Source organism: Neophocaena asiaeorientalis, unplaced genomic scaffold, assembly GCF_003031525.2.
Source record: "Neophocaena asiaeorientalis asiaeorientalis breed wild unplaced genomic scaffold, Neophocaena_asiaeorientalis_V1.1 scaffold110, whole genome shotgun sequence".
Lineage (NCBI taxonomy): Eukaryota > Metazoa > Chordata > Mammalia > Artiodactyla > Phocoenidae > Neophocaena > Neophocaena asiaeorientalis.
The window spans coordinates 5,846,448-5,873,969 of NW_020175053.1; the positions used below are offsets into that span (position 1 = coordinate 5,846,448).

The 27,522-nt window shown below is 40.0% G+C and overlaps 1 protein-coding gene across 5 annotated transcripts in view; it reads right to left on the reverse strand.

The window, feature by feature from the left end:
* Positions 1 to 46: 46 nt before the first annotated feature.
* MIMS1 (mitochondrial inner membrane scaffold 1) overlaps positions 47 to 27,522 on the reverse strand; it is a 27,622-nt gene continuing 146 nt past the window's right edge. Inside the window, exons 1-4 of one of the 5 annotated variants that reach the window (XM_024763877.1) lie at positions 27,387 to 27,519; positions 8,967 to 9,480; positions 2,722 to 2,833; positions 47 to 738 (exon numbers count right to left, since the gene is read on the reverse strand). In XM_024763877.1, coding sequence (XP_024619645.1) covers positions 505 to 738; positions 2,722 to 2,833; positions 8,967 to 9,439 — 819 coding nt within the window. In that variant the 5' untranslated portion in view covers positions 9,440 to 9,480; positions 27,387 to 27,519 and the 3' untranslated portion in view covers positions 47 to 504. Of the gene's footprint in view, positions 739 to 2,721; positions 2,834 to 8,966; positions 9,481 to 12,661; positions 12,785 to 26,978; positions 27,364 to 27,386; positions 27,520 to 27,522 lie in introns of those variants that run through there. The other 4 variants (XM_024763879.1, XM_024763878.1, XM_024763881.1 and 1 more) reach the window with 4 other exon arrangements.

The following is a 27,522-nucleotide window of genomic DNA, read 5'->3' on the forward strand; positions in this document are numbered from 1 at the left end:
CCTACCCTTAAAATTTTTAGTTTACTTTTAATCAATTAACTGGTATGTAACCGTTATATACTATCTTTAGAGAAAGACTAAATATCCTCTTATTCACAGGCAGTTCTGATGATAACAGTTTGTCTCCACATTGAGAAGTGAATATCGTTAAAACCTCAAATAACAAAAAAGATGAAGACCTAGTGTTAAATCTGTGTAGGGCTGCACCAGCTATTCAAGGAGTCAGCAGCTATCTAAACACAAAGCACGGATGACTGAAGACATGGACCACTGCTTAACGCTGCTACTGACATGAAATTCTTATACTGGGTTCATTTTTTCTTTTCAAAAAACACTGATTTTTCTAGTGATGTTCAACTTTAAAAAGTTATCTTAGTTCTTTAACCCTCAGAGAACTGCTATATTTAGGCTGCTAACCAAAAAAATAATCAAGAGCATGTACCTTTGTCCAGTCCCCAAGGGTTAAAGTGCAGGAACTGTCTATAACCTGGTATATAAGGCACCCTATTCCACTTTTTTCTTAAAAGAAACCTTTCCTTTGGTTTCTTGCAGTTTTTCAGTGAGTCTGTCCTTTGTCTCCTCCATCTTCTCTGTGAGGCGCTCCTTTGTCTCCTCCATCCTGTCCTGCAGATACTCCTTCACAGGGGGTGGCGTCGACATGTAGCCACGGCTGCGCAGATACTTCACAGTGAAGGAGGTCCCCCCCAGGGTCACAGTGTACCGCGCAGGCGTTGCAATCTGTGGGAAAATGAAATGGACAGATCAGAACTGTTGTCTAAAGCAAAACAACTGTTGATTTACAACTGTTACAACTGTTGTCTAAAACAAAAACAGTGTGACGTTAAAATTCCTGTTAATAACCAAACTATCAATTACTTTATTGCTTCATAAGGCTGTTACATCCTATATGGTTTTCCCTCCTAACATTCCGTATTTGTCACCTAGACACTGACCCAGGATTAGAGAACATTCACAGGGGCAGCTCCAAAGTTCTGTACCCATGTGCTAGTGAACCTGGGGGGCAGACTCACTGAGAACCAGAGGGAGGGCTCAGGACCCTCCCTATAACAAAGGCACATGCGTTTCCACTCCCCAGAAACCCTGCCGACCTGCACACACTATTCATCTAAACCAGAACCAAACTGAGGGGCAAGCACGGGCCAAATGTTTATTCTTCACTGAGTTTAGTTTAGTTTCACTTCCAAATCTCTTTTCTTTGGCTTTTCCAGGCTTTATGCTACTTTCTCATTACAGTCCATGCTGGGTTTGGTATCCCAACCAGGAACTTCCATGAGGCCAAAAAGTGGTAAAATGGCACACATATAGGAGACATGTACACATGTCAACTGACCAGAGGTTTAAGGTCCCAAACTAACTAGTAGATGAACTGGTACAAAGGGAGAATTGTTAAGAGCACAGGCTGCATCACATTCTGAGGCAAGAAACCTCAGTGTCTGCCGCTCTACCTGAGAAACCAGGTTACAGAAACCAAACACCCAGGTGGACCCTCCACACCTCTTTCCTTGCACAGGAACATGAGCAGAGCCCCTGCTGACACCAGCCCACCTGCGTGCCAACCTTGTGTTTCAATTCCAAGCAGGCCAACAGGCACTGAGCACTGATGTGCCTCCAGAGCACAGCACAGGCACAGTGGAAATACAAAGAAAGAAGACATAACTCTAAATTCCTAGGAGCTCATCATCAAAGACAACAGACATTAAAAAAAGACTTAACAAACAGACTGTGAAATGAGAGCATGGGATAAGGAACAGTTATAATTAGGGAAATGGTTTCAACCATCATGACAGTTGGATTAAGGTTAAATTATATACACTGTAACTAAAAACTTGATAATTTATTAATTTAATAAGTTTTAATGTTGAAAAACTCAGCAATTAAGCTTTAGCCCTCTAGTCAAAATTACCATATAAGAAATCTCCCAATATTTCAGAGGATTTTAATGAGGATGACAGAATAAAACAACATTATTTTTGAGTACTACTATAAACCCATAATTCTAAGTATTTTCATAACAGTAGTAAAATAACATCTAGTTTCCCAATCTCTTCTACCTGTTTTCTTAGGATAAAGCTACATAGAACCTAATTTTTTGTCAGTTGAGAAAACTTAGATTAATATAGCTAAATTCCACAACTTACAATAATGAGTCTTCTCTTCCAAAATAAAGACCCATAAGTGTAAAAACTATCTATTTACAAAGATGTCATTCTCTGAATCCAGACAACTGTAAAGACAATGAACTCCAAAATGAAACATACATTATATCAACAACTAAGTCTAAGGTTTATCACATAAAACAATTTGATTAAACTTTACTATTTTACTTTTTAGAAAGATAAACTATTATAAACAAAATAAATGCTAAATTTCACTAACATGTCAGGTGGCATGTGGATCTCTGAATCAGGAAAATTAATGTACTATCAATAGGAGAAATGTCACAGAGACAACCTGTTCATTAGAAATTCAGAAGTCTCACTTTGTCTCATCACAGCAGGTTATGAAAAACCTATCTATTCTTAAGGCAATTCTTCCTAAACCACCATTTTACCTACCCTTAAAATTTTTAGTTTACTTTTAATCATTAGACATGTAAGAGATGAAACACGGTATTTTAAGTTAAAAAGGTAACCCTGGGAGCAAGCACGGAGTGTTACAGAGGTTCAGTGTGAGGAGCCATCTACCCACAGCAGTACCTACCTTAAACAGGGCATATGCTGTCAGTGCATTTCCACTCTGGGAATTTTTCAGAATGTTTACTACGCTGTCAGGTAACCCAATAAGTTCTAGAAAAGGAACGACATTCACTCCTCTAAGAAAGAAACAGAAAGTAATTTATATATACATATAGATAAACTTTTAGGGATAAATATTTTCAAAAGGTTATCTGAAAACATCAAAACCAAATTCTGTTTAAAAGTCAATCCTGCACCACCAAGCACTCTAATTTCACTCTAAAGGAACAACATGTGCATGAACACCAGCATCCTGCTGTGTCTCACTGTTCACAGCTTCTGTTCATGGACATCCCTAATTAGCACACTGAGAAAAACAGAATCATTTATCAGAGAAAAATTAATAGCATTAAGTAACCTAAGAAAAATGATCAGAAATGATTCTAATCATTCTCCTGATCTTATAATCTTTAGTTCCTTAGAATGATCCAACTCAAAGTTTAAGACCTAAGATTTTTTACCTCTAAAATTACATGTCAAACTATATACTATTATCATAAAAACAAGTGATATTATAACACCACTTACTGTATTATGCAAAAAATAAATGATTCTATGGGTTTCATGAAAACTTCAATTATTCTAAAAAGATGCTTCTATTCTATTATCAGACTTAAAAGGCAGGTAAAGAAGCAATTACCATGAATTGCAACAAATTTTTGGAGGGAGGGAAAGAAGGCAGAAAAAGTCTCTAATCCAACTGGTAAGCCCTAATTTCTTTTTAGTTTCCCTGAGTGTCAAGTTTGCCACGCCGGAACACTCGTGCTCTCCCACTCTCTCCCTCACTGCCTGTAGTTTTGCAGACATTGTGAGCCTTCACCTCAAATCACAAGGTTCTTGTTCTGTGCTTCTCCTTCATAAACATAATATAATCATCACAGCCAGGAAACTTAACATGTAGGACAGTATATAGTTAATACAAAAGTACGTTATTTAATGTTAAAATTCCCTGAATTGGGGCTTCCCTGGTGGCGCAGTGGATGAGAGTCCGCCTGCCGATGTAGGGGACACGGGTTCGTGCCCTGGTCCGGGAGGATCCCACGTGCTGTGGAGCGGCTGGGCCCGTAAGCCATGGCCGCTGAGCCTGCGTGTCCGGAGCCTGTGCTCCACAACGGGAGAGGCCCGCGTACCGCAAAAGAAAATTCCCTGAATTGTCTGGTGAGTCCCTTGTCACTATCTTGTCATGTCTTCCAGTTCTTCTCCAGAAGCGCTGCTCAGCACTTTCTGCTGAGGAGGAAGGCAGGATGTCTTTTTTGATGCTGAGATTTTTGAAGCTCCCAGGCCAGCTTTGTGGTAGAACAGCCTTTCACTTGGATTTGTCTGATTGTTTCCTCATGATTAAATTTGGGGTAAATGTTTTCAGACAGGAAAGCTGCAGAATTGATTCTATGTCCATCTCAGAGCATCACAACAGGAGCCACACACTCAGTCTGTCCTGTGAGTTTGACCTGGTGTTTGACTTGTGTGAGTTTGACTTGTGGTTAAGGTCGGGTCCACAGGTTGCTCCTCTGTACAAGCACTCTTTCTCTTTGTAATTAAGAAAGGGAACAGCCTGGATCCATTATTATTACAGTAGTAGTAATCTCCTAGTTTATTTTTAATATTAAAAAATAATTTGCTTAACTGGGGAAAAGTTGTCCCTCTCTGATTTCACTATAATACTAGGAGATCAGAGACTAATCTCAATAGATACGGATGATCATCACCAGGAATTACTGGCCATCTATACAAGAGGAAACCAGATAACTGAAGGAAACTTTAAAGAGTTAGATTTAAAAATCAACTACAAGTCCAATCCAGTTTCTTTTATCTCCACCCTCATTTCCTTTTCAAATCTCTTAAACAACAGAACCCCACTGAAGCAAGACTTAGTACTACAAAGATTTAGCGATTCTGTGGATCTAATCAAGTCACTAGGTACAATAACATCCTACCATAACATGCTAATCATCTCTTCTGGTACCTGTACAATTACCAAATTATTTCATTAATCATTTCTTAGTTCAGACTAAGCCCTGTATGTAAAATCTACATATTTAACGGCAATCATGCAGGGGGGGAAAAAAGACAACATGTGACTAAATATAAGACCAAACTGAGTGATTTAAAAACACAAAAAACAACTGGGACATCCCTGGTGGTCCAGTGGTAAAGAATCTGCCTTACAATGCAGGGGATGTGGGTTCGATCCCTGGTCAGGGAACTAGGATCCCACATGCCACGGGGCAACTAAGCCCATGTGCCACAACTGCTGAGCTCGTGCGCCTCAACGTGTAGCCCACGTGCCACAAACTACAGAGCCCACGTGCCCTGGAACCCACGGGCCACAACTAAAGAGAAAACCCGCAGGCCACAACTAGAGAGAAGCCCACACACCACAACGAAGAGCACTCGCACCGCAATGAAAGATTCCGCATGCCTCAACAAAGATCCCACGTGCTGCAACTAAGACCCAACACAGCCAAAAATAAATAAATAAATGAATAATAAATCTAAAAAAAAAACTATCATAGGGCTTCCCTGGTGGCGCAGTGGTTGAGAGTCCACCTGCCAATGCAGGGGACACGGGTTCGTGCCCCGGTCCAGGAAGATCCCACATGCCGCGGAGCAGCTGAGCCTGCGCGTCCAGAGCCTGTGCTCCGCAACGGGAGAGGCCACAACAGTGAGAGGCCCATGTACCGCAAAAAAACAAAAACAAAAACAACTATCATAAAAACAAACAATAATGACCAAGATATCTTGCACAAGTATCCTGTGTAAAATAAGCAACCACCTGGTCCCACTTTTTTCTAAACTATTGATTTGATGACTTAACTTTTAAAAAATAACTTTCATTTCCTTTGGAATTACTAAATATGAAGCATTAATGAGGGTCTGATCCAAATAGTAATATCCACTCTTGTCACAAAAGTTCCCTCAGCCTGACAGAAACCTGTGCTTCACAAACCACCAGCTTTATGGATGTTCCAAATGATGCAAAAGTATATCCACAGTCTGGATGAAGTGCAGTGAAAACCAGTCAGGACTGTGCCTCAAAATGGATCTGTAACTTTGAAATTTGAGGCCCAAACACAAGGCATCTAAATGTAGAGACAAAACCATCCTCAAAGAGCTTCATTTGACCAAACAGAGAACTTCTTGTTAGAAGATGAAAGATCTCTGCAACTTTTCCAGAGAGAAGCAACAACAAAGCTTAGTTTAACATAAAATGTATGGACTGGGGCTTCCCTGGTGGCGCAGTGGTTGAGAGTCCGCCTGTCGATACAGGGGACAAAAGATCCCACATGCTGCGGACCAACCAAAACTAAGCCCGTGAGCCACAACTACTGAGTCTGCGTTCTAGAGCCCACAAGCCACAACTACTGAGCTCACACGCCACAACTACTGAAGCCCGTGCGCCTAGAGCCCGTGCTCCACAACAAGAGAAGCCACCACAATGAGAAGCCCGCTCACCGCAGGGAAGAGTAGCCCCCGCTCGCCGCAACTAGAGAAAGTCTGTGCGCAGTGACAAAGACCCAATGCCGCCAAAAATATAAATTAATTAAAAAATAAAAAAATAAAATCTATGAGGATGCACAATTTAGATCTCCCTGAAATAAAATGTTTCAAAAGCCTGAGATCTTCATCACTGTGTTAACTAAATACAGAATGGCATTTTGCTCTGTGGTGCTGAGAGGCAGTAATGCTAGTTGTCCCTCAAGTTACAAACTATGTTTTCCCTTTTCTTTTAACAGTAAGTAGGCAACAAGCAAGTAACAGAGAACTTTTTTCAGGTAAAACCAAATAAAATAAACCCAGCCTCTAGTCAGTCGAATTGAAAACCTGTATTTAACACAATCAACTCCAACATCACAATAAAATCATCTCACAGTGAAAGATACACTGCCATTCAAACATAAACTAATATTTTCTAAGTATCATTTCCGTTAGAACAAATCAACTTTCAATTTCTCAAGCATTAAGAACTTAACAAAACATTAGGGACTGTTCTGGAAAGCAACACATCCTACCTAATATAACTTAGCTATGTGATGCTGTAACAGAACTGGACCAGTGGTCACGGTGGGGCAGTAGAGCTGGGTCTGGGAACCAAATTTCCATGCTGACAAAGAGCCAAAGGCAGGCGGTGATGGATGAGGCATACGACTTTAAAGTGGACAGTCCCACCACATTTACACACAGGCATTCACAGAAAAAAGAGGGGGAAGGACAAAACCAAGAAAGGTGGACTTCACAGGGGACAGCAGAACATCACCACAACTGCATCAGTGCAGACACCACCAAAAGCGTCCTAAGTCTAATTAATATTACTAGGTTATTTGAAGGTCTGTTTTTTTGGTTATAGAACTCTTTTACTGAAGGCAAGGAAAAGTAAAAGGAACAAAAGTACTCTTTTTAATAGTCCAAATAAGAATCTCATATTCAGTTATTAAAAACTTAGATTTCTCCCCCTGAGGCCAGGAGGCTGAATGCTTATTAAAGGCAACCTAGCAAAGGCAAAAAAAACATGGAAGAAACTCATCATCATCCACAACACCGAATCAGAAAAATCCTAAATGGCTCAGAAAAATCCTAAATGGCTCAAAAAAGAAAATTCACTATGTAGAAAACTATTCATTAAATAGAAGAACTGAATGCCTATGAAATTTTTATTCAAAATGGTACATGATTTTAGGCTCTGTTAAAAAACTAAGGGCAGTTCTGAACATTTCTATAAATATTTTTATACATGTCCAGAAAATGTCATTAATAAACAAAAAGATAATTCCATAAAATGCACATATAAGAATCTCTGCAAAGAAAGGAATTCTTAAAGAAAATAATGATACATAATGAAGAAGGAAATAACTGAATAACAAGAATTAAATAGAAAGATATGAAAAGAAACAGAACAGCATCAATTATATAAGGTTAAAAAAAAATCCTTTTATTCAACAGAACTTTTGTAAAGAAACATTTCTAATCCCATGTTTCCCAAGAATAAGAATAGTCTCCATTCCATCATCTTTTAATTTAATAAATGATAAGCTTTTTCCAATGAGTGAGCTTTACATTAAAATATTTAATACCTTACTGTCAAACCATCAAATATAACCAAAAACTGAAAATCAGTGGACTTTGGGAAAGTATAAAATAATTCTAAACCCATTAGAGGAGTTTACAAAAACATCAAAGTGGTCTTCACTGTGCATCTCATTGCCTGCAGGATGGTGAGCATACTGTTCATAGGTCACACCCAGGCCACAGGAAGAAAAGCCACACAGCACTCGGGACAGGCACACGCTGGCACACTCAGTTCTGCCGGTGGCAGAAAGAAACTGGAAATCATTGATAATCTGTTTCTATGTGTACTCCTGCTCCTAAAACAGTGTGAATGATACAACTCGCTTTAAAAGAAAGGAACAGTAATTAACAAGAAAGGTACATTTAGAAATTCTATGTTTTATAATACCTAGAGGCTAGGACCACTAAATTAACTTTTAAAAAAACATTTACTTTATTGTAGTAAAAAATACCTAACACGAGATATACCCTCTTAACAAGATTTTAAGCGGACAACAAATCAACTTCTGATCAGAACAAAAGACCTTACCTTGACATTCATCAGATGTAACATTAAAGCATAAGTCTGCAATTTGTTCATTTTTGTGTCTACAACAGATACAAGCCAGGCTTTGCAAAATCTTACTAATTTCCAACCAAAACCATACACACGGCAAAATAAGTTATCTTTTCACGTTGATAAACACTGTAAGAAACATTTAAGTACAGAACTCACGCTGCTGCCAAATCTCTGGAAACTAATTTTATTCCTGTGCTATCCTATATGTTGATGGGACACAAGCATAGTGATTAAGGCTTGAAATCAGACTCTGAGTTATTTTGGGAAAAACTAAGTTATTTTGACTTATTCTTGCTTAATCTGTTTTCTCATTAATAAACTGGGAATAATTGTACTACCTGCTTCATATGGTTGCTGTGAGAATTAAATGAGATGATACAGTTATAAAAATTTTAGCATAATACCTGCTGTACACAGTAAGCGAATGTTAGCTACTGTTATTAAAATGTGTAAAACTGCTATGAAAAATAGTCATCCTCTATCAATTGAAGACATTAAAGCATTTAAAAAACTACTTAAAGGCTTTCATTAGTACAATTAACATTCTGATAAAACAGGGAAAGGTGCTCAATCAAGCAAAAACTTACTTTATGGCTGCATAATAAAACGTTCCAAACCAAACACCAGAAGTTATTAGATGCACTGGAATCAAAACTTTTCCATATTGTCTAAATGTTTTCTTAAATCGTTGATAAAGACTAATTGATCTGTCTTGTAAAGGATCAGGTTCTTCCTTTTTTTCAGAGGGAGTTCCTGGGGATGTAGCACTGGATGACAGAACCCTCTTGGATAAGATATCCTGCTCCCACTGTTTATGAAGGATCCCTGGTTGGGGTGGGTGAGCAATGAATGGCTTCCTTTCCTTTGCAACACACTGGGCAGCAGGTAAGTGCAGCCATCGTTTCTGAGGGCCCTGTACCCAAACCACTCTGGATTCTGAGGTATACAAAAGTAATGGTCCCTTCATGTTTTGACAGTGTCCCCAAAGACCAGCTTTATCTGGTTCCATGCATGTCCTATGTGCCAGTCGGAATACAGTCTTTGGTACGTTCCATTGCATTTTGAAGAACGGAGATTGATGGATTCCAGCTTCTATAGAGACTAGATTAAAAAAAATTAGATTATACATAGATTTCCATTATAAACCAATCTACTTCAACATATATCATTAACTATTAAGAAGTAAAAGGATAGACATTGTTACCAAATCCACAGAAATTAATGTTAAGGTATATAGTTCTACCATACCAAATTTTAGAATTTCATTAAAACACATCATTTAAATATGATATAGTAAACCAGTCCAACAGACATCATGGACGGTAAGATTTCCAGGCTATTTTATTGCCACAAAAGGCATATTTGTAGGGCTTCTATCATTCTACAAAGAAGCAGTGTAGTATAACAGAAAAATCATATCTGGAAGCTAAAGAGCTGGGCCCTAATGTTTTGGGGTCATAATTCTATGCAACTGTCTTTTAGATTTGAAGCCTAAACCCACTAGTAAAACAAGGATTACTTCATAGGTTTTTACAGGAATTATATGAAATTTATGATGAAAAGAAGTGCTTTTGTAAACTAACAAGCATCATATAAGTGTTAGTTATTAAAATATTAAGGTCTGATGAAGAGTTGACATCAATATCATTTATTCTATAATGCTTTTAGACAAAATTATATAAAATTGTAAATTACATATATTATTAACTGGTGAGAACAGACTTTTCCAGATAGCTACAACTTTGTTAAAAGACAGGATAGAGGGGCTTCCCTGGTGGCGCAGTGGTTGAGAGTCCGCCTGCCGATGCAGGGGACACAGGTTCGTGCCCCGGTCCGGGAAGATCCCACATGCCGTGGAGCGGCTAGGCCCGTGAGCCATGGCTGCTGAGCCCGCGCGTCCAGAGCCTGTGCTCTGCAATGGGAGAGGCCGCAACAGTGAGAGGCCCGCGTACCACAAAAAAAAAAAAAAAAAAAAAAAAAAAAAAAAAAAAAAAAAAAAAAAAAGACAGGATAGTATAATTTTAAAAAAACATGGACTTTGAAATAAGATGGGCCCAATTGAGTTAATAGTGGTATTATTTTGAGCAAATTACTTAGCTTCTCTAGACACAAAGTTTCCCCACTGGTAAAACAGAATTATTGTATGCATTATTATATAGCAAATCAGTTCCCTTCCCTCAACATCAGGCAGTGCCACCTAACCCCTAATCTTCACCCGCACCTTGCACCAGCTACCTCTCCAATTCTAATACGTTGAGAATAGATGATCTTATTTTTTATAAACTGTGTACTTAATAAGAATCACAAGTTTTGAGTTAGCACCTCAGTAAATTAAGTACTCCAACAAATACAGATACACCATCTTACATGAATGTTTGTTACCTGGGATACAAAGCTGTCATTTAAAAACAACTACTAACAAACTGTCTCCTTATAAAATTAATCCCAGACTCATCCCTTCCTAATTAATAATTAACTTAGCTTCTATCAGGCTCTCACAGATGATCCAACAACACAAGGCAAATAGGCTGTGAAATGAAACTGCAAATCTTGCAAAACAAACAGGCTCCCAGGAAGCCTTTAAAGGTGATACTGGAGATGGCTGAATCAAAGCAAAGCCAGTGAAAAGTGACAGAAGACTCAGACCAGTTAATAACCAAAGAGAAAAGCTACAGGGTAATGACATGTGCTTCAAATAAAGAATGATTTAAACACTAAATGACTAAGGCCATTCAGAGAAATGATTAAGTCTGTAATTATTTTTACAAAACTGACTTATTTTTTTGTTGTGAGTCAGACAGTAAGTAAAAGATATCTTATTGTGCTCGCCTACCACCCCTATTTTATCTATAAATCCATGCCATGCCTACGCCAAGGGGAAAAAACACCAACTGGTTATTTATTCTAAGAATTAGCTCAGTTGGAATTATAACCTAAAATCTGTCAAATATAAAAATTCATTTAGAAACTTTTACTATGAATTTTTTGGTCTCTATTTTAGATGAATTTATTTTGAGGCTTTTCTCCAGCACCATTCATTACTTTTGAATGATTCCTGTCCCTGGCGTTAGTACAGATGTTTTCTGAACCCAAAAGGCTTTCTTTTTCTCTTTTAAACTTATTTCCTTTACAGGGCAGTTTCCCAGGAGGTGAAGTTCCCAGAAGTCTAACTTTCAGATAACTGGATTATTATGTGTTTGTGTTAGTGAATAAAAAGAAAAAGGATTTTTTTAAAAAGGCTCTTTCCAAGCTTCCAGTTTGCATCCTTTCCCCCGGTTTCAACTATTCCCCTCCCATTTTTAAAAACATCTTTATTGATATAATTCACATACTATACAAGTCACTTATTCAAGGTGTAAAATTCACTGATTTTCAGTATATTCACAGTTGTGCAACCATCGCCACAATCTAAATTTAGAACATTTTCATCACCCCCAAAAGAAATTCCAAATCTATTGCAGTCACTGCCCATTCCCTCACCCTCCCAGTCCCAGGCAACCACTAGTGTACTTTCTGTCTCTACACTTGTCTATTCTGGACACTTCGTACAAATGGAATCACACTATGTTATCTTTTGTTCCGAATCATGGGGAGCTGGGGATGTTGTGGGGGGAGTGGAGGTGGTTTGAAAATAGATTCCTGGACTCTCTTAGACCTAATAAATCAGAATGTCCTACAGTCAAGTCACACCTGACAATATGAACTTAAGAACCATTTCTCTAAGCCCATCAAATGGCTTCAGTGCCAGATGTAGCATGGCAGCAAAAATATCATCCATCATCACCATCATCATCATAATGGTAAGATGTTTTTGATTTTGAGCCCTTACTATGTGGTTGGTGCTTTACAAACATTTTACACGTATTAACTCATTTTATTCTTGTAACAACCCTATGAAGGAGGGACTACTGTCATCACTTTACATTTGAGGACACTGAACCAATAGCTTGCCCAATGTCACTCAACTGCTGAGTGGAGAAGCTGGGATTCAAACCCAGTTTAATCCCAGGCCCATACATACTGGGTCACTAAGCTAACATGGCCACTTCTAGAAGGAAGAGACAGTGCCAATTTTCAGCAAACCAAGACATATAAGACACATGGTCAAAGCTCTCTAAGGAAACACAGGGCCCAAAAACTGAGTCAAATTTTACATTAAAAACTAAAATTAAATCAATTTAAATTTAAATGGGTGGGTGATAGCTAGACTCCCAAAAGTATCCAATCACAATACTGGTGACACACACATTAAGACTCATGCGATTTCAAGGAACAAACCTACTTCAGATGAGTGCAAATAAAAGTAGAGGGCAGGGGCTTCCCTGGTGGCGCAGTGGTTGAGAGTCCACCTGCCAATGCAGGGGACGCGGGCTTGTGCCCCGGTCCAGGAAGATCCCACATCCGCAGAGCAGCTGGGCCCGTGAGCCATGGCTGAGCCTGCATGTCCGGAGCCTGTGCTCTGCAACGGGAGAGGCCACAACAGTGAGAGGCCCGCGTACCGCCAAAAAAAAAAAGGAGAGGGCAGGCAGAGACTGAGTAGTATATTCAATATTCTGGAGTGAACAGGCTTCAGGAACATAAAATGACAAAGTAGAAATTTTCTTGTCTCACAGCTAGCACCTGTGTATAATGGCCTCAGCTCACTGGCAGCTTCCATTTCTTGATTTTACTAGTCTGCTCATATTTTCAATTAAAGATAGAAGTTTCTGGTTACTGGCCAATAACGGAGGCGCCATTCCTCTTAAGCCCTACCCAGATCAAGTCAGCTATATCTGGACAGGTGAATGAGTGGGCCTGAAGAAATTGTGAACTAACAGGCACCTAAAATATTTCTGATACACATGGAGAATCTGGAGAACTTAATCTTGAATTTCTTCCAGTGAAATACAGTAATTCCAGTAATAAATATTTAAATCATGAGACTTAGCTTATTTCCTACAGAACGGTGACACATTATTTTCCTGCTCCAGCAGCATGAAACTTTCATGTCTAGAGATGAGGGCACTGTTCTGAATTGCTTAGAATAATTTCTAAGTAAAGCCTGGTTCTTTTAATGACCTACTTAATTTTAGTAAGCAGGCTATAGCATCTAACTTAAAATGGAAAGCTTGGAATCTGAGAGGTCAGACTGCCTGAAAACCTTATTTATAAACTATGTAACCTTTGGACAAGTTTATCAGCCTCCCTATGCCTTGGTTTCCAATTTGTAAAATGGAGTTAATAATAGAACCTACTTCATAGGGTTGTTGTAAGGATAAAATGAATGAATACATGTAAAAGGTTTAGAAAATACCTAGCATGCAGCAAGTGCTCAGGAAATGTTACAAGTTATTATTTTAAGTAAGCAAAATAGCCTATTGCCCTTATTTGCAGTGGTAAAGCCTGAGGATCAGTGCCTGAGCCAAAAGGAGATTCTATAGGATAAACAGTTGCTTAGGATAGGTCTGGCCCAAAATTTAAAATTTATATGAAACTGTAACTAATCAATTCCCTAATACCTAACCTTTCAGAGACAGGGCTCAGGATCAGGCATGAGGAAGCAGTAACACCCATGTCTGAAAGTCAGGAGCCTCTCATGTAGTCCTGAGGCAGAGCAAAGTAGAGTGAAGACAGTGGTCAAGAGTAAAGGCATAGGGGCTTCCCTGGTGGCACAGTGGTTAAGAACCTGCCTGCCAATGCAGGGGACATGGGTTCAAGCCCTGGTCCAGGTAGATCCCACGTGCCGCGGAGCAACTAAGCCCGTGCACCACAACTACTGAGCCTGCGCTCTACAGCCTGCGAGCCACAGCTACTGAGCCTGCGTGCCACAGCTACTGAGCCTGCGTGCCGTAACTACTGAAGCCCATGCACCTAGAGCCCGTGCTCTGCAACAAGAGAAGCCACCACAATGAGAAGCCCACGCACCACAACAAAGAGTAGCCCCTACTCGCCGCAACTAGAGAGAGCCCGCATGCAGCAACAAAGACCCAACACAGCCAAAAATAAATAAATTTTTTAAAAAAAGAGGAAGCATAAGAAAGCAGTGGGAACCATGAGGGAGAGGGAGAGGGATGGTGAAAGGGAGAGGGGAGCTGAGTTAAAGGAATGAAGGGGAGGGTAGATGGACTGGAAACAAATGCCAGTGAGAAAGCACAAATATTAGAGTGCTGTTGGGATTCTAGGGCCACTATATCCTGAAATTGCAGTTCCATAAGGCCAAATGAGTTAGTTTATGAGACTCCTTTCCTCCCTCTATATCCTTACCATACCCATACTGCTCAAGGTTATATGAGCATGTTTCTGTTTCTGTTCCTCACACCTGGAAGCCTAAAACATTCAAGCAGCACTGGAAATACAATAGCTGCAAAAATTAACTAATTTATACTCTGTTCTTACATAATTTATACTCTGTTCTCACATAAGAAATAAAAAAACAATGACTAAAAAGTTAGAGTTGAAGCAACAAATTTCAATAGCAGAACCTGGTTGTCTATTATGTGAATTCAAAGTAACTCTTTTGTCAAACAAATTCTTATTTGGAAGTCCAACAAAGGAAATAACTAGAAGCAAAATTGCTCAGATTAAAGCAGGAGTGAGAGGAATGGAGCCTCTGGTTTGCCCCCACCTCCTCCAGCTCACAGGGCACAGCCACAGAAGCCATAACAGCGAAAACAAAATCTCTGTGAATGCTGGTCCTACTTTGCCTAATTGCCAGTTTCCCACCAGTCACAACATAGGCACTTATTCCTACGGAAGCTCCTGAGCTCCACAGGCTAGATAAGAAACTCCAAGGAAAATTGAACAGATATTGGAATGTTCTTGGGGCCTGCCCACTAGCAGGACAACACAAGCTTCGCGACACCCCAGACCCCATACCCAACCGTGTCAGGAACCAGCCCCATCCACCAGCTATCTGACACTAGCTCTGAGACCCCTGGGCCCTGCAACCAGACTCCAGGACCTGGCTCTGTCTGCCAATAGGCTGACACTAACCCCAGGACCTACCTTCACCCACCAGTGGGTGAGCAGCAGCCCCGGAGTCTCCTGGACCCTGACTCCACTCACCAGTGAGCCAGCCCCTAGCCCCAGGGCCCCCCTGGGTTCTGCAGTCAGCCACCTTGTGACTTGGTCCTGCCAACCAGTGGCCAGCAGCCTCCACACAAGGCAGGGCCTGGCAACCAACCAGACCAGGGGCCAACCAAGCCTACCAGACTGCCCACATAGCCCACTACAACAGGAGGACCCATGCAGCCCTCATAGGGGGAAGCCCTAGGAAGCTAGGGTGATGAAAGGGAAGTGCACTGCTGGGACACATAGGATGACTCCTACAAAAGGCCACTTCTCCAAGGTCAGGAATGTAACTAACTTATCAGTTATGTTACAACAAAAACAGCAACTTAGGCAAAATGAGGCAAGAGAGGAACACATTCCAAATGAAGGAACAAGATAAAACCCCAGAAGAAGAACTAAAAGTGGAGACAGGTAATCTACTTGATAAAGAGTTAGGGCAGTTATCATAAAGATGATCAAATAACTCAGGAGAAGAATGGATGCACAGAGAGATAAGTTAGAAGCTTTAAAAAAGAATTAGAAAATATAAAGAACAACCAAACAGAAATGAAGAATACAATAACTGAAATGAAAAATACACTAGAAGGAATCAACAGTATACTTAGTGATACAGAGGCATAGATCAGAGAGCTGGAAGACAGAGTAGTGGAAATCACTGTTCTGAACAGGAAATAGAAAAAACAATGAAAAGAAATGAGAACAGTTTAAGAGACCTCTGGGACAACATCAAGTGGACTAATATTCCCATTATTGGGGTCCCAAAAGGAGAAGACAGAGAGAAAGGGGATGAGAACATACCTAAGGAGGTAAAAGACCTGTACTTGAACACTGATGAAAGAAACTGAAGATGACACAAACAAATGGAAAGATATACCATGTTCATAGATTGGAAAAATATTGTTAAAATGACCATACTACCCAAGGCGATCTTCAGATTCAATGCAATCTCTATCAAAATACCAAGAGCATTTTTCACAGAAATAGAAAAAATAATTTCAATATTTGTATGGAAACACAAAAGACCCCCAAATAGCCAAAACAATCTTGAGAAAGAACAGAGCTGGAGGAATCAGTCCCTGACTTCAGACTACAATAATCAATCAGTATGGTACTGGCACAAAAAGAGACACATAGATCAGTGGAACAAAATAGAGAGCCCAGAAATAAACCCCTGCACTTACGGTCAATTAATCTACAACAAAGAAGGCAAGAATATACAATGGAAAAAAGAGTCTCTTTAGTAAGTGGTGCTGGAAAACTGGACAGCTACATGTAAAAAAATTAGAACATTCTCTAACACCATATACAAAAATAAACTCAAAATGCATTAAGTACCCAAATGTAAGACCAGATAGTATAAAACTCTTAGAGGAAAACACAGGCAGAACACTCTTTGACATAAATTGCAGCATTATTTTTTGGCCCCATCTCCTAAAGCACAGGAAATAAAAGCAAAATAAACAAATGGGACCTAATTAAACTTAAAAGCTTTTGCACAGCAAAGGAAACCATCAGTAAAATGAACAAGACAACCTCCTGAATGGGAGAAAATATTTGCAAATGATGTTACCGATAAGGAGTTATATCCAAAACATATAAATAGCTCATAAAACTCAATATCAAACAACAACAAAAACTACCACAACCCAATTACAAAATGGGCACAAGACCTGAATAGACATTTTTCCAAAGACATACAGATGGCCAACAGGCACATGAAAAGATGCTCAACACTGTTAATCATCAGAGAAATGCACAAAGGTTGGCGAGTATATGGAGAAAAGGGAACCCTTGTACACTGCTGATGGGAATGTAAATTGGTGCAGCCAATGTGGAAAACAGTATAGGAGGTTTCTCAAGAAAACTAAAATTGAACTACCATATGACCCAGCAATTCCACTCCTAAGTATATATCTGAAAAAAATGAGAACATGAAAAATATTGAAAAAATTCAAAAAGATACATGCACCCCAACATTCACTGCAGCATTATTTACAATTGCTAAGATATGGAAGCAACCTAAATGTCTATCAACAGATGAATGGATAAAGAAGATGTGGTATATATAAATGGAATACTACTCAGCCGTAAAAAAACACAAAATTTTTTCATATGCAACAACATGGATGGACTTGCAGGATATCAGGTTAAGTGAAATAAGTCACAGAAAGACAAATACTGTATGGTATCACTTATATGTGGAATCTAAAAAGAACAAACTAGTGAATATGACAAAAAAGAAACACTCACAGAGAACAAACTAGTGGTTACTAGTTGGGAGAGGGAAGGGAGGAGGGGAAAAATGGGGTAGAGGATTAAGAGGTACAAACTACAATGGATAAAATAAACTACAAGGATATCCTGTACAACACAGGGAATATAGCAAATATTTTATAACAACTATAAATGGAATGTAACCTTAAAAATTGTGAATCACTATGTTGTACACCTAAAACTTACACACTACATCAACTATACCTCAATTTAAAAAAAAAAAAGAAGGAACTCTTCCCATTTGCAACAACATGGATAAACCTTGAGGGCTTTATGTTAAACAAAGTAAGTCAGAAAAGAAAAGAAAAATATTGTATGATCTCACTTATATGTGGAATCTTAAAAACAACAACAACAAAGACCCAAACTCAAATTTGTACATACAGAGAATGGAGTGGTGGTTGCTGGGGAGGGCAGGGGGGTGAGGGAAGGCCTGGTGAAATGGATGAAGGTGTTCAAAAGGTACAAGCTTCCAGTTATAAAATACGTAAGTAGTCATGAGGATGCAACGCACAGCATGGTGACTATAATTAATATTACATTGTATATTTGAAAGTTACTAGGAAAGTAGATCTTTAAAGTTCTTATCACAAGAAAAAAATTCTGTAACTATGTGAGATGATGGATATTAACTAGACTGTGGTGATCATTTTGCAATATATACAAATATCTGAATCATTATGTTATACAGCTGAAACTAACACAATGTTACATGTCAATTATATCTCAATTGAAAAAAAGATGTTCATGCTCATCAGCATGTCTCTAGAGAATTGCAAATTAAAACAAGATACCACTACACATCTATTAGAATGACTAATATCCAAAACACTGACAACAAATGCTGCGGAGGTTGTGGAACAACAGCAACGGTCATTCATTGCTGGTGGGAATGCAAAATGGTACAGTCACTTTGGAAGACAGTTTGGCAGTTTCGTATAAGCTAAACATAGGCTTACAATGAGTCAGCAATAGCACTCCTAGGTACTTAACCAAAATGAGCTGAAAATTTACATCCACACAAAAACCTGCACACAAATGTTTACAGCAGCTTAATTCATAATTGCCAAAAACTGGACATAACCAAGAAGTCCTTGAATAGATGAGTGGATAAACAAACTGATATACTGTATGATTCCAACATGCTGGAAGAGGTGTGACGTTCTGGAAGAGGTGAAACTATAGAGATCAGTGGTAAAAAGATCAGTGGTTTCCAGGGTGGGGGAGGGAAGGGATGAATAGAAGGAGCACAGGACATTTTTAGGGCAGTGAAACATTCTGTATGATACTGTAATGGTGGATAAATGTCATTATGCAATTGCTAAAACCCACAAAAATAAATATACAACACAAAGAGTGAGCCCTAATGTGAACTATGAACTTTAGTTAATAATGTATTGATATTGTTCATCAATTCTAAAAAACGTACCACACTAATACAAGATGTCAATAATAGGGGAAACAGTGTGTGGGTGGGTGGGGTGGATAAGGGGGGAATTCTCTGTACTATCTCTGCGCCATGTTTCTATAAACCTAAACTTCGCTAAAATAGTCCATTCATTAATTTCTTTAAAGACAGTACACTGTGGCCTTACCCAATACAACTGATAAATAGTATAACTTTAACTTGAAGTACAGGTATGAGAACAGGATAAACGCAGAACTCATCAGGTTGAAACATAATAAAAAGGATAAATGAAAGAATTGCCTCTACTTATACAAAGTCCTCAATTACCATCAAACAGGAGGAAATTCAAATTTTCTCCTTTCAACAGATTAATATTCTAATTTATTCGTTTTGATCTCTCTCTTAATCACACCTTGACTGCTGTTTCAAATCAAATTGAGTTTGCTGTTTAGAAAAAGTAACAGGATGCAAAGTTATTTGCAGCACTTTCTGGGCTGTTACTTTCCTGCTCCGTAAGGCACTGGATGGCTTCAACTTAATTTCTATTATATAATCCATCTTCTTCAATCTATTCTGCTTTTAAGCTTTCTATTACCAAAATTGAGCCACTAAAGCTGTGGCAATGATGAAGCCATTGTTAAATTTCTAATCTTCAGAAAAGGTTAAATTATGCCCCCTAGTGAATTCCCAAGGAATTTCATTAATGACTCATTGATTTCCCCAGCATGTAAAGAAAATCAAATTTTCCAAAATTACTACACAAATATCTTAATTTACACAAAATGTTTCTCTTTTTTTTCCTCTTTTGAGAGGCTCTAAGTTCAACAAGGCAAGTCAGGGTGATTTGTTATGGTAACACTGGTCCAGAATCCACGTGGTTCCAGACTTCCACCCACTTCCTTTTGGGCTGTGGCAGGTGTTATCCCATTGCAATGGGAAGAATGCAAGCTTTACAGTCAGAAAGACTAGTTCCGACCCTTTCTGGAATTACTTTACTTAGCTCTTTTCCTCATTCCTAAAATGGGGTTAAATACACTTTTATCATGTTGTATTTATATGATTAAATGAGATAAAGTATAGTATCTAGCACTTAATATGCTGGATCAATAATTAATTCTAGCTTTCTTTCTTCGTCGTCTCATCTACTGACCTGGTCAAACCAAGCTCATAGTCTTCCTTCATCTAAACTTCTGCCATTATTCCATTTGTTTGACCCATGCAAAATCCCAGCCTCTCTAGCAATACACTCCACTGGTCATACCTTTGTCACTGAAATAATCTGTTACTGACCCACAACTGAAGTCCTCAAACTATACTATCCCACTCTCTTCAGCCTCTTCTTCTTCCAGCTTCCACTCCTTTACTCTCTCTGGACTCTAGTTCCAGGACCTTGTCCCACTCTACCCTCCTTCTCCTTCAAATCCAACAGCTCCTCCTGGTTTCACTCTGAAGTCTTTATCCAGCCTGGATTCTACAGTGCATTACTTGAATCACTACTTTGTCCTTCTGCAACACCAGACCACAAAATCTAATCCAGAGCCAGTCCAACCATCTGTTTTTCCCACAACTACATCCCACAATCATAGCTGAGCACTAACAAAAGCCACATAACTGAGTAAATTAGTACCAGCATACATTGATGGTACATCAGGCTATCTCAGAAAGGCTCTGAATGCTGTGACAACTGATGATGGTTTCTGATCAGATGAGCTTCCTCCACCATTCCTCACTTTTCCCAATCTCTTCAAGCCCCATACTTCACTTTCAGATGGTAAAATATAAAGTATACATCAGATCATGTCTCTCCTCTGTTTAAAGCTCCCCAATTTCTCCCAAGGTAAGTCCTTACAACTGCCTACAATGCCTTACACCAGCAGTCCCCAACCCTTTTGGCACCAGGGACCAGTTTCGTGGAAGACAATTTTTCCACGGACTGCGGGCGGGGCATCGGGGGTGGGGATAGGTGCAGGTGGTAATGCAAGCGATGGGGAGCAGCAGATGAAGCTTTGCACCGCTGCTCACCTCCTGCTGTGTGGCCCAGTTCCTAACAGGCCATGGACCGGTAATGGTCCGAGGCCAGGGAGTTGGGGACCCCTGCCTTACACAACCTTCTACTTTTCCCTCACTGAATACATCACCTACTCTCAGCCTGTGCCTTGCTCACTCTGCTCCAGCCACACTAGCCCCCCTACAGCTCTTCGAACATGCTAAAAAGGCCCCTGCTTTAAGAACTCTGCATTAACTGTTCCCTCTGCTTGGAAGAGTCTTTCTCCAGATACCTGCATGACTAACTCCTTCACTTCCTACAAGTCTTTGTTCAAATGGTACCTGCTCCATGGGGTCACTGCTCCCAATCCTTTCTCTTCCAGCCCTGTCATCCCAATATTGCCTACCTTGCTCTATTTGTTTCTTTTTCCATAGCACTTATTGTCTAACACCCTACATGATTCACTTATTTATTATTGTTTTAGGATAATTATTATTCACTTATTATTATCATTTAAGTCCATTTAAGGACTGACAAGGACAGAATTTTTTTTCCCCTGTTTTATTCACTACTGCATCTCAGGTGCCGACAACAAAGGTTGGCTGACACATAGGAGGCACCTAATATTTGTTAAATGAATAATTAGATAAAGCTATCCCCCACTTCCCCTTAAAAATGAACCAAAATTATTAGGGGATGAATTTTCTCAACTTCAGCCTTCTCCCTTCCATTTACCTGCATCCAAACCCATCTCAGGGTCAGTTAACTGCCTCCTCAGAAAATGAACTATCCCTCCATTCAAAGCCCATTCCTCCATCTGTGTTCTAGATCTAAACTCTTTCTGTGTCTTCCAAGAACTCTGCTCAACCAAGTTTTCCTTGTATTTTTCTACTGCTATTCTTTTTCCTGTACTCCAACTGCCCTCTCCTCTGGCTTCTTTCCTTCAGCATATACATATGCAATTAAGAAAATATGTCTCTCTATAGTATCTGCCCAATTTCCAATTACCTTCACTTCATTTAAGGATCCCCAGTTTAGTGGCAGCAAAGTCACTGTAATTTCTGACCCACAGAGAAGAGCAATCATAGAGCTCTTCATGGATGCTGGGGCTCCCCTCACAAGTTTAATTCTCTCAGTCATGGTGAAGTTTCTCTTCTGGACTCCCCCAGAGTGGGTGAGCTGCTCTTACGTGTTAAATCCACTCTACCATTCCAGTGTCCCTAAGCCTTTGGACCCCTTCCTCTTTAGTGTACCAAGGCAGGCCTGGCATTTCAACTTCATTTAGCGTGGGTCACCTTTTGGTCCATGCTTCAGCCAACCAATCAAACTGCTGAGAGCCCTTTCTAACCCCTCAAGCTATAAAAGTGAATCAAGAATCTCTGCTTAGTGGGCCTATATCAGTAAATTTAGCCCGGCCCAACTTTATGTTCCTTCCACCATTATCCCACATCCTTAATATCCATTCGTAAACATATCCCCCAGATTTCCATGTGTATAAACAAATAAACATTCCTGCCATTTTTTAAGAGTATGGCACACCCCTTCAGGTCCCACTTTGTAGCTGACCCTTGAGGGCTTGTTAGGGTGGGAATCTAGTTACAGGTCTAGAAGCAAAGAAGTGTGGTAGAGGTAGTTCTCGAGGAGAATCAATCAGCAATGTCTAGCCTTCAGGGAAGGTCATTACAGGTTAACTTCCTCAAACAGGAGTGGAAGGACTGCTTCTACCGCCAAAGAAGACTAATGAAAACTTAGGGGTTCAATACTCCATTCCAAATTTGAGGATCTCAACCTTCCCCAGTCAATGCTCTCATTTTAACAGCAGACACCCTGTTAGAATGGGAATTCATTTTGCATTGTAATCCAGCCACTCTGCAGGATAAGAGTTTGGTTTTCAGCAATCTCAGCTCTGCATCTATGTGAGAAGGGCAGACATTGAAACTTTCTGGTCATTTATACAGAGCTTGAGCTGGGAATTTCAAGACCTGAGCTCATCACTCTCCACCTCCCACCCCCCTTTCTCTGAAAACAGAGCAACCAGTCAGTCTCATTATACTTGTTCATCATCTGGCAAAAATGTTTTAAATCTTCAAATACATGACCACCCAGAACCTGGTCTTTCATTAAGTATCTGAGTAGTAGTATCCAATGGTGGTATTTTGCGTGTATCTATTGTCATATCACATCGTGGGCTACAGTGCCTGCCTTCTTTACCACTGAAAATAGTCAAGGGTGCCTTTAAATCTAATCAGATTAGAGAACCAATTTCAGGAATGCCATAACCAATCCAGAAAATTCATCCTTAAGATTCTGTTCCTCTAGAACCACTCTCAGTACCAAAATCTGAATCAGACAGGGTTCTCCAGAGATACAGAACAGGAAAAAACATATACATATATCTATATCTACCTATTGGGAATCTATTATTAGTTTATTTAAATAGATATATTTATTTTAAGGAACTGGCTCACACAATTGTGAGGGCTACACACCTGAAATGTGTAGAGTGGATTTGCAGGCTGGAAACTCATACAAGAATTGACGCCACATGCAGTGGTTGAGAATCCGCCTGCCAGTGCAGGGGACACGGGTTCCGTCCCTGGTCCGGGAAGATCCCACATGCCGCAGAGCAACTAAGCCCGTGTGCCACAACTACTGAGCCTGTGCTCTAGAGCCACGAGCCACAACTACTGAGCCTGCATGCTACAACTACTGAAGCCCGTGCGCCTAGAGCCCATGCTCCACAAGAGAAGCCACCACAGTAAGAAGCCGCGCACCACAACAAAGAGTAGCCCCAGCTCGCCACAACTAGAGAAAGCCCGCATGCAGCAATGAACACCCAACACAGCGAAAAATAAATAAATTAAATAAATAAATTTTAAAAAGAAAAGAATTGATGCCACAGCCTTGGGAATTTTTTCTTCTTGAGGCACTTCAGTTTGAAATTTAGGCTTTCAATTGATTGAATGAGGCCCACCCGTATTATGGAGGGTAATCCCCTTAAAGTCAATTGATTACAGATGTTGACACATTTTCAAAATACCATCACAGTATCACTTAATAGGTACTATAGCCATGTCTAGTTAACATATAAAACTAATCATCACAAATATAAACGTACAGATTTCTCAAGCAAATCTTTACTTTCTATTACAGGAAAAACCTTTTAAACAATAATATGTGTTCAAAAAAGGCAATAAAATTTCAGTAGGGACACTTCGGCTGAGTGGACTGAAGGAACAAACAGTTCTTCCAAAACTATTTGGAGAAACACAGCTTCTACAACCACCTCTCTTTCCTACCTCCAAGAACACTATCATTCCTAGGAAGCTATAACATTGTATCTACATTTTAAAAACAATTTTTATGTTTCAAAAATGTGATCTTCAACTCCACAACAGAAATGACACCTTAAAATTACCCACCTCTGAGTGCTTTCACTTTAAGGGATGGTATCTATTGAAACTGTTGCTTGCCTTTAGTCTGACCAGAAAACTTACAAATTACTACTTCATTTTCTCTCACTGACAAAAGTATAACATCTTATGGAAAAACCCAAACGAACTTTTTGGCCAACCCAATACAAACCAGAAGAAATCCAAACCAGTCTGGGTGAATAATGGACCAAATAATCAAAACAGCACATAAAGAAATCTTATAAATAGGCTGAAATAAATCCTGTATGTCCTTTCAAAAAAAGTGGGATTTTTAAAAACCTTTCTAGGCTATTCATTCATCCATTACCACCCCACTATGTGCCAGGCACTGTTCAAGGCACCTGGGTTAAACCACTGAACAAAATGATGATCCCTGTCTTGCTAGAGTTCATATGCTAGCAAGACAACATCCTTATCCAGCTATTTTCTCTCTGAACATAATAACCCAAGCATTAAGAAGTATCAAAACATTTCCTGAAAATCTACTGTGTTTCAGTCAACTTCCAGTTCTGAGTCTGGCCTTAAACTGGCACTGTTTCATCATTAGCATAGAGTCTGATTTCTGGAGTCAGGCTGCCTGGATCCAAAACCTAGCCCACCACTACTTCCCAGTTGCATAACGTTGGACAAGTTACTTACCCCTCACCTATAAAACAAAAATAATCGTAACAACTATCCCACTGAAAATGTAAGAGTTAAATGACTTCAAATGTATAAAGCACTTACTCTGGCACACAGAAGGTACTAAACTATCAGCTATTATTATTTTAATTCAACTTCCAGAAAACCATTTATTACTCAGGCAATGGTGAGAAAAATAACACCAATGGTAACTTTTAAAATATTCTTATTTAGCCCATTTACTCTCTCCATCACTACTACCTTCAAGAGTTCTTCCTCTATTCTTGAAACCAGTGGGTAATCATTAAATCCATTTCACCTGTAACCTGCCTTACACCCTTTTCCAATCACCTTTCCCCATACTCCCCCCATCTCAGACAGCCGTACTTCTTTATTCTTTATCCCATAAATACCCAGAGCCCTTCGCTTTAGGATAGATGGACTAGTTTTCCTGTCTCCTCACTTGCTTGCCTTGTGAATAAACCCTCTCTTTGCTGCGAACCTGAGCATCTCAGTGTTTGGCTTGCTGGGAGTTGGGCAAAACGAACCTGATTCAGAAATATTCTCAATTGAATCTACTTGACTTCTAGTTAACTTTAATAAAAACTACAAAATGTTATCTTTATATATCTCATTCACAACATCAATTCACGGTAGACTTTGTATAAACATATAGTTAGGAGACTTTTAATCTAATGAGAAAATTTCTTAAAAAGTCAAAATTAGATTCCTTTTCCATAAAATTACAACAGCAACTATCATAAGAAACTTTAGCCTTGGAACCAGCATATATGGATATGTAATTAGCCAGTTCTAAATGCATGAATACGCAATAACACATTCAATCTCTAGGACAACCTTTGCAGTTGTCAATAATAATGAACTCAGGTGGAGAGCAAAACAACCTACTATAAAAATAAACAACAAAGAGAAAAGTAAAAATATGCCATGTGGAAAAATATATTTTCCCAATACACTGTGAAAAGTAACAAGTACTACTAAATCACACTGAGGAAGAGATATTTCGTCATAGTGATTTTCTACACGTCAGCTGTGGCAGGCCACTAATTTATGCTTAGAGAAATAAATAAGAATACATTTAGCTGAATTTTTAGGTTTGATGCTTAAACTTTCTTGGAAGGATCACTGGCTATTTTGTATGCATAAAGAGTATTTACAGACACATACTCAAGTAATCTTACTTGTGTTATGAGGGCGGTAAGTATCAAAAGTGCATGCATCACTATGGTAAAAAAAAAAATCAACCTCGAAAAAAAAAATAATGAACTGAAGTTAATTCTCAACTTAGTTCACTGCATATAATAAAAAGAAATACAAGTACAGTCATCTGAAATGGATCGCTCATCCTCATTCATTAAAAACAGACTTCATTCTTGGTCCAAAGTTTATAAGTGGTCAACAACCTCAGAAAGGTTAGTGCCCACAATTTAGAATTTTGACTCGATTGTAAAGTATATGCTGCGAATGTTGCTTTCCCCCAGGCGAAGTCTAGTGGCTAATATAACTGCGTCTACTGACAAGTATGCAGGCTAGTGAACCTATTTCCAAAGCTGCTTTTAAACGGATCAATTTTGGTGAAGAATAATGGAAAACGTATTTCTGATCCCGTTTTACACCCTTCAGGTGGAAGGTGCTGAGGCACAAAGCATCAACAATTTTAGGTCCACAGGCACAGTTTTGACCCTAGTCTGGGGTGGCAAGCAGATACCTGCGACTCTCCAGTAGAAACTAAAGGGAAAGGACGAACAAAGCGTGTTGACTCCCCAACCATCCCATACCAAAATCCAGAAAACACAAATACTACCAGGAAGGCGTTTCTCCTAAACAGGTGTGGGCTGCCCCTTCCTTCAGAGGCTGACAGATGAGAACGGCCCTCTCGAGAGAACTCTGGCTGAACCTCCCGAATGCGGCGGTAGGGAGCGACCCGCGGTCCCCGGGGAGAACTAGGGCGCCGCGCGTTTCCGAATCAAGTCTGAGCGCGGGGGCTCTCAGGCCCGTCCCGGCCGGCGTCCAAGGAAGGGCAGAGCAAAGGGTGAAGGAGGCAGAGCGGAGGCTGGAAAACCGCCCCACAGACAGGGTTTGCAGGATACCGGCGCACAGCGAAGGGCGGGGTGACCTCTGTCCGCCCCGGGGGCGCTCACCGCCGCGTACCACGTTGAGGAGGCCCCGCCGACTGCCCGGCCCCGCCCCCAGAGGCCTCGACCCAGGATACCTCAGGACCTGAGGCCGCCGCCGACGCCGCTCCCCGCCGTGCGGCCGCTTGGAGCCCCCGCCGTGCCCTCCGCAGAGCCACCAGCCGAGCGTGGGTCAGGGAGCCGAAAGCCGCGTGCTCGGGCGACCCGGCCTCC